This window comes from Plecotus auritus (assembly GCF_963455305.1).
Source record: "Plecotus auritus genome assembly, chromosome: 8".
Classification (NCBI taxonomy): domain Eukaryota; kingdom Metazoa; phylum Chordata; class Mammalia; order Chiroptera; family Vespertilionidae; genus Plecotus; species Plecotus auritus.
This window is the reverse complement of record NC_137782.1, coordinates 31,755,775-31,768,463: the sequence shown is the minus strand read 5'-3', so window position 1 is coordinate 31,768,463 and position 12,689 is coordinate 31,755,775. Positions and strand designations below refer to the sequence as shown.

The following is a 12,689-nucleotide window of genomic DNA, read 5'->3' as shown; positions in this document are numbered from 1 at the left end:
CTTACAGATACCTTTGTCTGGATATGGAGGAACAAGTAATCTTATTTTGGAAGACGTTAAAAAATTATCTGACAGTTACATGGTAACAGTGAATGACTTAATACCTGGCAAAGAAAGGAGACTTGTTTTTTCTATTCATAACACTGGCTCTCGGGCAGCTTTTGTAAAAGCTATAGGTTTTAAGGATTCTCAGAAAAAAGTTTTCCTGGATCCTAAAGTATTAAAGATTTCCCCAGATAAATTTGTTCTTAAGGAAAAAACACAACAAGTAAGTCTTGCACTAAAAATATAAACTCACTTTTAGGTTAAATTAATATTTGTGTGTTTTATGGCTAAAAACTAAAAAAAAATTGAAATATATATATATATTTGGGCAAGGGGGTGTCTGTTAAAGCCAAAAGTCCACTATATAATAAAGTAGGTTTTCTGCCCTGGCTGGTTTGGCTCAGTGGATAGAGCGTCGGCCTGTGGACTCAGGGGTCCCGGGTTCGATTCCGGTCAAGGGCATGTGCCTTGGTTGCGGGCACATCCCCCATGGGTGGTGTGCAGGAGGCAGCTGATTGATGTTTCTCTCTCATCGATGTTTCTGGCTCTCTATCCCTCTCCCTTCCTCTCTAAAAAAACAGTAAAATATATTTTAAAAAAATAGATATGTAATATTTAGTTATGTTGGCGAAATTAGTATTTTTTCCAACATATGGCCTATTTGTTAAAAATAACTAAATAACAAAAAAATAACCTGTTAATTATAAGCAAATCTTGGTTAAAAGCTTTCTTAAATTAACAGGGTGTTAAGTTTCACATATGACAGACATATGGACTGGAAATGTCTATTAAATCTGAAGTATGTTAAATTGAGGTTTGCAGAATCCAGTGTTTACTGTACTTCTTGGAAATGTTGTACATATACATTCATGTCTGTATTGACTATTAGGCTCATATGAGAGTTTATTAAGAATGAAATAACTTATTAAAAACATATAATATTCAGTTTAATTTTTTTTCTTGGCATTAGGATGTTACTATAATATATCATCCATCAGAGAGAGATAGCAATTACAAAACCACAACAGAATTGTCAACTATATATTTCTTTGGTGGAGATGAAATTTCACGACAGCAGTATCGAAGGTAGGTTACTTATCTTAGATGATAATGGGGATTATTGAGTAGAAATAGTGAGGACTTAAATAATGGTTTGGGATTTAGAATTTATAGAACATGTTTCACTTGGTAAAATTTGTGAAGCTTATAAGAAGAAATGCCTGTGGGAAACTCATATGTATTCGCAATATTGTTTAAATACATCTGACTTATTTGGAATATTTCTGACAATGTTGTGAATTATTTAAAAGGAATTTTAGAAATGTGTGTGATGTTTAACATGGCTAACTACTTAAAGTATGTACTTCTAGAAAATTTGGTACATATAGTTTACATATGCTGAAATGTCAAATTTAGGTACTTAAGTTTAGGTATGATTTAACATAGGTAACATTCTTGTATGCTGAATTCAGAGTTCTTATAAAATTTTGTTTCCTAGGCAAGAAGACTAAATATTAAAAAAGTGTGAAGTTCATGTTTCATCTGTTAGTAGGAAATCATTAACACCCAGTAGGGAAGGGGTATATGCATATATACTGTCTTTTCTTCTTCCAGCTCTTGTGTTCTGAACTGTGTTTTATTCTGGGGCATAATTGAGAAAATTTTGTTTTATTTTTAATCTGTTAAAGATTATTGGAATGTTTAAAAAGAGAGAGCATAGTGATAAGTTGCTACATGATGTTAGACCCAATTTGAAGAACTCAACTTTGAACCTGGTGTTTTTCAATTAAGTATTTTAGAGATAGAAACTGACATTTGGAGAAATTAGATTCCCAGCTTTTTTTCCTTTCCACTGGAATATACAAGTCAAGGTATTGTTTTATTTATTTATTTTTTTAAGGTATTGTTTTAGAACTCCAATTTACCACAGATTTAGAATAATGAGATTTGTTTGTGAACATCTGGGTATTACAGAGAAATTTGCATTTCAGTTCTCACACATTAAAGATTCTCTAGAAGAGGCCAGGAAAACATAGTTACATGCTAATTTAAATGTCTTATTTGTGTCATTTCTTGGCATATTCTTTTTTTTTTTTTTTTTTTCTGAGACAAATTTCTGTCACCAAGTCATCACAAATAATGAAAATGTAAGACCTGAAAATAATCTTACGCTTCTTTGTACTTTTATGTTAGGGAGTTCTTTTTCTGATGTTAGTATTTAACGGAAACTCATGATTGTACTACTATAACTTTTAAGAGAATTTCAAAAACAGATTTTCTTTTTAAAGTTACTCATTGGGCCCTAAACGGTTTGGCTCAGTGGATAGAGCGTCGGCCTTGGGACTGAAAGGTCCCAAGTTCGATTCTGGTCAAGGGCATGTACCTTGGTTGCGGGCACATCCCCAGTGGGGGATGTGCCGGAGGCAGCTGATCGATGTTTCTCTCTCATCGATGTTTCTAACTCTCTATCCCTCTCCCTTCCTCTCTGTAAAAAATCAATAAAATATTAAAAAATAAATAAATAAAATAAAATAAAGTTACTCATTAGGATTTAAGACATGAGGTCTGTGTATTAATGTATCATGCAGTTAGTTGGATTTGCCAAACACACTGATAAAATAAGGTCACTTCATATGGAAAACCACTTTTGAATAAAAATCTCTCCTTGGCAGAGCTCTGTTGCATAAACCAGGGATTCTAGAACAGATACTTCCAGAGCATAGTGTGCTTCAGAACATTGATTTTGCTGAAACATTTCAAGATGAGCTACTAGTAACTGAAGGTAAGAATTCCAACGTCTTAAATCTTTTGTGTTATTTGTAGTATTATCTAGATTCAGTGATATAATAAGGAGGAAGAGTATTAGTTTGATTAGGGTGTTAGGCTGAGTTTGAGCCACAGTTCTTCTATATTACTTGGACATATTACATCACTGAGATTCAGTGTTTTCTGTAAAATGAGACTAATAATAATATCTAACATCTCATCCATGTAGTGTATGTATTAGATGTCATTAATGTATTATTGCACCTCTTCTGTGGGTAGACTTTGAAGCAGGAGGAGGAAAGTGGTTATTATTAAATTCAAATTAATTACTATTTAAGATTTAATGATTACAAACTTAGGCTCATTTTGAGATTTCTGTGCTTTTGTGCCTACTGTACAATTTTGGATAATGTGTTCATGGCAGCATCCAAAATAAGTGGTGAAGTGACTGTAACTTAGATGTTTAGGTCTGTTTGATATAAACACTTGAAGGATTTAATGGTGTTTATTACTGATACATAAGATATGTATTCATATATACAAATTGTGTAAAAATGTACAGATTTTCACCACAATATTGTTATAATAGCAAGAAGTTAGAAATAACTTAGATGCCCAAGAGCAGTGGATTGTTTAATTATGCAATATAATATTTTGAAGCTGTTAAAACAGTGATGTGATTCTGTATTAATGACATGGAAAGTTCTTATTGAGAAAATTTATTTTTAAAGTTTGCATAATAAGATCTCATTTTGGCATAAAAATAATTTAGTGTTTATATATAGCTATGAGGTAAAATCGCAGGACTATACACACCAAAATATTAACAGTGGTTATGTTCTGGTGGTAGAATTTCAGTTGGTAGTATCCTCCTCCCTCCCTATTTTTGTTTTTTAAATGATGAACTATATATTGCTCCTGAAATATGAAATGATAAAGGAAAAGGATACTTACTCTTGTGTAGAGGTGATGTACAGTAGTCTGTACTCTTTTCAGTAATTAGGAGACTAGAACATCTATTCATAGGAAAGCTAGAAGTGGGGGTTAGAAATAATGAAAAGATTTGAAGTGGACCTTGTCAATAATGTGTTAAGGGGGCAGAATATAGAAAGAACCTTGGATTTGGAGTTAAAACTCAATTCAAGACCCATCTCTGACACTTCTGCTCCCCTAAGCTTCACCTTCCTTATTTCTTCCTCCTAAGAAAGATCCCAGTAAGAGAGTTAAACTGAACTGTGCTGTATATGTGGAACAGAAACATTTATTGCAGCAACAGTGAAGACTGAAAGTAGGTAGTCTTAAGTGAATCAGAGCTTGGCACAGTTCATGATTCAGCAACATTTATTTCTTTGATTGAATGTACATGTATTTGAGAGTACAGGGTGCCAGTCTATAGAGGTAAAAGATGCAGTGCTTGGCCTTTATGGGCTTACATGCTGGAGGGAAGACAGATGATTAAGGTGCAGTGTGAAAAGTGCTAAGATAGAGCTGTGTTTAGGAATCTGGGAGAGCACATAGGAAGGGGTACCCCATGTAGAGTGAGGTGACTTTTTTTTTTTTAATTTGATAAATCTTATTGTTCAGATTATTACAATTGTTCCTCTTTTTTCCCCCCATAGCTCCCCTCCACTTGGTTCCCACCCCACACTCTAACCTTCCCTCCCCCACACTGTCCTCATTCATAGGTGTACAATTTTTGTCCAGTCTCTTCCCGCACCCCCCACACCCCTTTCCCCCTGAGAATTGTCAGTCCACTCCCTTTCTATGCCCCTGATTCTATTATATTCACCAGTTTATTCTGTTCATCAGATTTTTTTATTCATTTGATTTTTAGATTCACTTGTTGGTAGACATGTATTTGTTATTCATAATTTTTATATTTACCTTTTTCTTCTTCCTCTTCTTAAAGAATACCTTTCAGCATTTCATATAATACTGGTTTGGCAGTGATGAACTCCTTTAGCTTTTTCTTATCTGTGAAGCTCTTTATCTGACCTTCCATTCTGAATGATAGCTTTGTTGGGTAGAGGAATCTTGGTTGTAGGTTCTTGCTATTCATCACTTTGAATATTTCTTGCCACTCCCGTCTGGCCTGCATAGTTTCTGTTGAGAAATCAGCTGACAATCCTATGGGTGCTCCCTTGTAGGTAACTAACTGTTTTTCTCTTGCTGCTTTTAATATTCTCTCTTTGTCTTTTGCTCTTGGCATTTTAATTATGATGTGTCTTGGTGTGGTTCTCTTTGGATTCCTTTTGTTTGGGGTTCTGTGCGCTTCCTGGACTTGTAAGTCTATTTCTTTCACCAGGTGGGGTAAGTTTTCTGTCATTATTTCTTCAAATAGGTGTTCAGTATCTTGCACTCTCTCTTCTTCTGGCACCCCCATAATTCGGATGTTGGTACGCTTGAGGTTGTCCCAGAGGCTCCTTACACTATCTTCATATTTTTGGATTCTTTTTTCTTTTTGCTTTTCTGGTTGGGTGTTTTTTTCTTCTTCTTATTTCACATCTTTGACTTGATTCTTGTGGTCCTCTAGTCTGCTTTTAGGTCTCTGTATAATATTTATTTCAGCAAGTGTATGTTTAATTTCTAGTTGGTCCTTTTTCATATCTTCGAGGGTCTCGCTAAATTTATCGGCCTTTTCTAGGAAATTCTTGAAAAACCTTATAACCATGGTTTTGAACTCTATATCCAGTCGTTTGCTCTCCTCCATTTCTTTCATTTGTGATCTGTTTCTTTGTCTCCGCATTTTTGTTGCTTCCCTGAGTTGGTAGAGTAGCTTTGTGTGGTAGGTGTCCTCTAGGGCACAGTGGCTCAGCCTCCCCAGTTACCTGAGGTGGACACTCTTGGTGCACCCCTTTGTGGGCTGTGTGCACAGCCTTGTTGTAGTTAAGTCTTCTTGTTGGTATCACTGGGAGGAATTGACCTCCAGGCCAAGTGGCCATGAGGATCAGCTGTGTCTATGCTGGGAGAACTTCTGTGCTGGAGACACCCTTATGAGACAAGACTTGCAAAATTGCAAAAGCCTCTGTGCTCAGCTTGGATGGCGGGGAGTCTCAGGGTGGAGCAGACAGCCTTGGCTTCCCATCAGCCCTGCCCTATGAGGCCCTGGGTCTCAATGTCCCTTGGTAATCGCTGCAAGCACCTGTGAGAGAAAGCCGCCCTCGAGTTTTGCCTGCTGCCAGACAGACCAGTTTCTTCCCGAATGAGTCTGGGTTCCCAGAAACTCGCCCGGAACTGGAGTTCAGCACAGTCGGGAGCTTCCGTCTCCCTCCCGCTTTATAAAGCCAGCCACACACTCAGCCACCCATGCACTCAGCAGTCAGTCCTCTCTGCGCACGCGTGCCTCTGGACCTCTGCCTTCCGCAGCTCGCCTGAGTCTCAGTGTGCTTTCTCTTTTCCTGACAGTTCAGATCCCCCCCCGAATGAGTCTGGGTTCCCAGTGTCTCGCCCGGGACTGGAGTTCAGTGCAGTTGTGAGCTTCCGTCTCCCTCCCACTTTAGAAAGCCAGCCGTGCACTCAGCTGCCCATGCACTCAGCCACCCGTCCTCTCTGTGCACGCGTCTCCGTGCCTCAGCCTTTTGCAGCTCCTCTGAATCCCAATGTGCTTTTCTCTTTCCTTCTAGTTGTAGAATTTCCACTCAGCCAGCTTTCCTGTGGTTCTGGATGGTGTCCGTTTTGTCTTTTAGTTGTAGTTTTGATATTGTTGTGGGAGGCAGCAGTTTAGGGGTTTACCTATGCCGCCATCTTGGTTTCTCCGAGGTGACTCTTGAGGAATCTTGAAGAACTAGGAAGAGGGAACCTCATTTACAAAAATTTAACAAATGTGTAATATTAGGACAGTAACCAAGAGATAAGTAACATGCAAGATCACCCATTTAAGATGGGGTTGAGTTGGGACTTAGGGGGTTCTTTGAAATGCCAGATTCTACCTCAAAGAATACTGGATTTCTTGAGATGGTACATTTATCATCAAGCTGAAGAGAGGAAACAATCCCACTTTGTTTTGTGTTAGCATAGTAGATCACCTATGAGAGTGCTGTAGTTGAACTTTGTACATGATTATTTTGAATAATATTTGTTTGAGCATATTATTACAAATATTTATAATCACATTTTTGTAAAATGTGTAATTAGTGACATTTTTACAGTTGATTTGAACTTTTATAGTCAGATATATTGGTTACTATAAATTTCAGTTTACACTTACTATGTTCTTTTAAAATTTCCATTTAAAAATATAATTCTTAAAATCTAATTTATATGTAGATTATAAACATGTTCTATAAAATTTCTTGTCTGTATAAATTCAGTTGGTCTAGTCTAGATATTCAACTCCAGCACCATTTTATTAATCTACAATATTTAATGATATTAATATTGCCTGGTTTCTAGATTTAAGTTAAATATTTGCAAGACTGCCACTTATAAATTGTGCACTCTTAACCTCCTTGTGCTTCAGATTCCTCCTCATCTTTGATGTGGAGATAATGCCTTTCTCAAAGAGTTGTGAAAACCAAGTAGGTTAATATACACAAAAGAAATAGAACAGTGTCTGGTCCACAGTTAGCTTTATATAAATGTTTAGGCCACATATATCTTTTAAAATTCTTATTTTAATGGTCACAACAATCCCTGAGATAGTTTGTTATTCCATATTGTACATGAGGAGACTAAAGCTTAGTCTTAGAGAGGTTAAGTGCCAAAGGTTTCAGAGCTAACGATTGGCAAGGCTGTAGTTCAAATCTGAGGCCAGAACCTGTGCTGCTAATCATTGATGCTGAGCTGCCTATAATTTCATGCTCATGACTAGTATTAAAAATCAAATTGTCACCTACTCCCCACCTAACATAGTAATATTTTGTGGCTAGTAAATATATATATATAAATTTATCTGGTATTTGTAGTGTGGTTATGTGGATTCATATATTTCAAACATTATTTCTATTTCAGTGTATGATCTTCCCCAGCGGCCTAATGATGTTCAACTCTTTTATGGAAATATGCGTAAAATTATGCTTTCGGTGATTGGGGAATTCAGAGATTCCATTTCTAGCAGAGAATTCCTTCAGTCTTCTTCCAAAGCTACCTTAGAATTTAAAAGGTAAAACAAACAAAACATCTGTCACAACAGACTTTAAGATTACTTGATTCATAGTATAGCTGGCCTTTTCCCTAAACTTCATTTATTAATTTATTTGTCTCAAATGTTTATTTCATCTTCGTTTTTTTTTGTTGTTGTTGTTGTTTTTTTTTTTTTTGGTTTCAGTTGAATAATTTCAAATTCATGGAAAAGCTAAAAAATTGTTCAGGGAATTCCCATATATTACCTTTGCTGAGATTCCCCAGTTGTTAACATTTAACACATTTACTTTATTGTCCTTTATGTATACATAACTTTTTTCTGAACCATTTAATGGTAAGTTGCAGGGATGATGACCAAGTAGCCCTAAGTTTCTTTCTTTTTTTTGCACTAAGTTTCTTAAAAACACAACCACTCTCTTACATAGCCGTGGTAAACCCATCAAAATTAGGGACAGTAACATTGAAAGCATCAGGATTACCATCTAGTCCATGGATTCCATTCAAATTTCCCCAGTTCCCCAGTAATGTCATGTATAGTTAAATCAAGCAAATAAATAAGAAACTTTTCCTTTCCCCTTCCTCTTTAGTTCAGAATTTAAGGTCACACCTTGCATTTAGTTAGCCTATCTCTAATCTCTTTTAATATAGAACAGTTCCTCTTTCCTTATCTTCCATGACTGAGATAACACAAAAGGTTGGATTATCAAATCAGATCCACAGAATCAAAGATATTAGCCAGAATTAAGCTTTACTAATAGTTTTAGGTGAAACGTGAAGGAATCCGGATTGCAAATCTTGCCTCCTAGGTCTTTTTTGCAACATTCTCCATTCTGGCTCAAACTTAATGCAAGTTGTGCATGTGATACATCACTAACACAGAAGATGGAGCCATCTCAATCATGAAAGCTTGCTATCCTATATAATAAAAGGCCAATATGCAAATTGACTGAACGGTGGAACGATTGGTTGCTGTGACACACACTGACCACGAGGGGGCAGACACTCAACGCAGGAGCTGCCCCTGGGTGGTGGTCAGTGCGCTCAGCCAGAAGCCGGGCTCACTGCTGGTGAGTGCAGCGGTGGTAGTGGGAGCCTCTCCTGCCTCCATGGCAGTGCTAAGGACCCCTCGGGGGATGTCTGCCTGTTGGCTTAGGCCCGCTCCAGCAAGCAGGCCTAAGCCGGTAGGCGGACAACCCTTCGGGGGGTCCTGGACTGTGAGAGGGCGCAGGCTGGGCTGAGTGACACCCCTCCCAAGTGCATGAATGTCGTGCACCAGGCCTCTTGATATTTAAATAACTATAACGTGATATTTTTGCTAACAGCTATGCTGTTTTGGTGTTTTGTTTTTTTACCATAAACAATTCTAGACAGACTAGGAATATACTGTTAAACATTCTGTAGGTAAGGACATTAATTTTTTGCTAGCAGATGTCATTAGCAAGATGACATCTAGGGGATTTCAAGACATTTTTTTTTTCTTGGGCATTCTATCGTAAAAAAGGAGAAAATATTTGCAGGCCAGCTGCTAACTAACCCTTTTCTTACCAGCAACCTTGATGTTTTTGTTGAGTATAGGCCAGTTATTTTGTAAAATATTCCTCAATTTGCAGATTTCGAACACCACAGAAATGATACTGTTTGTTTTCACAGTGCATCCTCTCTGAGTAGTAAAACAGTGCTGATTTGTTCCAGTACTAGAAATATTTTTATCATTTAGTTAAAATGGTGTCTGCCAGGTTTCTCCACTGTAAAGGTAGTTAATTTCTTATAGGGAAATACCTGGAGATGATGAATTATCTTAGTTCCTCATCAAACTTTCAGCACCTACTGATGATTGTTACCTGAATCACATATTACTATCTTATTTACCAAATAGTGATTTCCTCATTTCATTTTCCTACATTTATTAGTTGTTTTTCCACTATGAGGAAGAGATTTATTTTTCCCTCTTTTATGTACTTAATTCACTTAGAACAGACTCATGGGTTCAGTATTAATCCTTTACTGTCATTATTTGGTCTCTTAATTTGGATTCTTGATCTTTTTGATGTGCCCACAGCATTCTTTGAGCACTTCCTTATTCGGTGGCACAACAGGATATTCTAGGCCAGTGGTCGGCAAACTCATTAGTCAACAGAGCTGCAGTTTGCTGACCACTGTTCTAGGCTCATCTTATACTTCCTCTGTCCAGGCCCTAGAATAGCTGGGACTTCTCTTAGAAGTCTTGGTTCCTTTTAGTAGAGAATGGAATTGAAACCAGGATATGGGTGGTTGGTGTGCTGTTGCTTTTCAGATGTCACTACTTCTAGGCCTCCTCAGTAGACAGAGCTAGAAGACAAAAGCATTTATATATAAATCCACATGTATCCATGTCTGTTAATAAGTTAAAACTATGAGTATATACTGATACCTCCAATTCTAATCTAACAAAATACAATGTATTCCTTTTTTCCTTTCTCTGATTGTGTATTTTTTTTCTCCAACACTGAGATTCCTGGCCCTATTAGCCTCAATATATTTACATTTTACTCAATTCTTCTGTTTTTAACCAATCTTCTCATCACATGGGCTGTCTCCCTGGGCCCAGTGTTGCCAACTCACTTTGCCTGAGAGTTCCCTGCAAGTCCCAGTGCCACTAAATTCACTGCTGACACACGCACTCACCTTAATCACCCAATGCCTCTAGTTCAGCCAGCTTGCTTGCTTTCCCCTATACTTACAATGTTAATTTTCTTCTAAGATACTGAGTCAAAGAACGAATTAAAGAGAGTTACATATATGAAAAATTATCTTGAAAATCACTTATTATGAGGTACTGGTTCTTAGGAAGCTAAAAAGCCAAGAATAAACGTTTTTATTTCTTAAAATTATTCCTGACATTGGGCAGGTGCCTCCATTATTTCCCTGGGGCAGTAGAGGCCTGCTTTGAAAAGGAGGGGGTGAGAGGGCAATGGGCAAAGGTAAAGCGAATTTCTCTGTGCTGAGTGTTGGCTTAAAGACGTTCCACTGTAGAGTAGGAGAATTTGGATTCTGCACAGTTGAACTTCAATTAAACCATGTGTTTTTGTGATTACAAAATTTATGCTGAATTACTTTTTTTGTAATCTAAGGCTTATTTGAAAACACTGCTTCAACATTTAATTAAAAACTTGTTAAATTTTATTAGCATTTTTTACTGTGGCATTTTTCCCAAAGGACTTTCTTATTTTAAAGTGTTTGGTGTTAGCATCATGAAAACAGTTATAGATACATTAAGAGTTTCATTGTTTTTTTAAAAATTCTTAATATTGGTTCATTTTCTAGTAAATCCTTGTAAGAGACCTTAGATGGCATGCAGAAGTCAAAGCAGGAAAGAAATTAAATCATTGAGTATTCTTAGTAAAAATTAGTATAATGGTATTTGACCTATTCTGCATTTTTTATACATTACTTTAAGAGTACACAATATGAAGGATTTTAATTCACTGAAAAATACACAGTATGTAATGCACTTTCAGTTTTATCTAAATGTTTTGAAATGCAGAATTAATATAAAAACGTGACACAATCTGGCTTTTTATCACTTTTGATTTTTATTTCTTTTTTTCTGTAGTGACAGTCTTGGGAAACATGGTGGCAATGTTTCTTTGGATGTTTTACCAGTTAAAGGTCCTCAGAGTTCTCTACTTTCACAAGTTGTTCACCCACCTCAAGATAAATCATCCTCTGAAGAAATGTGGACTGTCCACCCTGAACACTTGATTTTGGTAGCCCCTTCTGCGTGTGAGTATGTCAGCGACAACATGACGGGAATGCCCTCTGAAACCCTGCTGTACTTACATGGTACCCCTGGCTCATCTAGGATATATATGTGGACTACTAGAGGCCCAGCTCAGACTTAACCACAGCATCATCCTGACAAAGGCCATGGCCCTCAGTCCAAGCTCCCAGTTCCCCGTACGGCAGAGCCACTTAGGAGTCATGGTCCCTTCCTTCCACCACATCTTCTGCCCCAAGGAAATCATTTGGCACTTGGCCTCTTTTAGCCTTAACATTGACATAGTTGGTTCAGAGTAGGAATAAATCTGGTGCCTATACATGCGCCCAAGATAAGACCAGGTGGTAATAACAATTTCCAGGTTTCCTATTTTCTCTCCCTTTGTTCAGTATTTGAACTTTGGTCAGTATTTGGTCAGTATCTTTGTCGTTTCCAAGAGTAAACAGATGGATGGTCTGCTTTACCAGGAATTTGGAATTCCTGTAACTGGGCAATTGAGAAAGCACAATAAGCTGGTTTACTAGTGTACTTATTTAGGATTTATTCTTACTGTTATTAACTGGGTCTTATTCACTAATGCTAAATGAAAGTAACATTTATTTATCTGATATAATAGATGACCTGGCAAAAACTGGACGTTTCCAGATTTTAAATAATTCTGTTAGGTTACTGAAATTTGAACTATACTGGCCAGCACATTGCCTTACGGTCACACCACAACATGGATTTATTGAGCCAGAGTAAGTATGCCGTCTCTTTTCTCCGGGTGTGTTATTCAGATGCTGGCGTGGTAATCTTTTAAGGATCAAATAATATGCTGTTTCAGTGTATTAGTAGAATTTTGCCATGTGCTGAATCTGTACAGTGTGCCATGTGTGGTTCTGTGGGACTTAACCATGAGTTCAAGACTCATGCTACTTAGTGCAATAATGACCATGCCTGTAGCCAAACATGGTGTATAGCCTAAAGGTCAAGAAAGACGTGAGAGGTGGGAAAGCGTTCCGGAGGGAAGACATGGGAATGTTTTCTGGCATATTAC

At 37.2% G+C, this 12,689-nt stretch overlaps 1 protein-coding gene across 1 annotated transcript in view; it reads left to right on the top strand.

Annotated features, from left to right (window-relative positions):
* CEP192 (centrosomal protein 192) overlaps positions 1 to 12,689 on the top strand; it is a 100,258-nt gene that overhangs the window by 72,272 nt on the left and 15,297 nt on the right. Inside the window, exons 30-35 of the mRNA XM_080684756.1 lie at positions 8 to 268; positions 1,016 to 1,131; positions 2,718 to 2,827; positions 7,762 to 7,912; positions 11,486 to 11,655; positions 12,267 to 12,390. Coding sequence (XP_080540882.1) covers positions 8 to 268; positions 1,016 to 1,131; positions 2,718 to 2,827; positions 7,762 to 7,912; positions 11,486 to 11,655; positions 12,267 to 12,390 — 932 coding nt within the window. The remainder of the gene's footprint in view (positions 1 to 7; positions 269 to 1,015; positions 1,132 to 2,717; positions 2,828 to 7,761; positions 7,913 to 11,485; positions 11,656 to 12,266; positions 12,391 to 12,689) is intronic.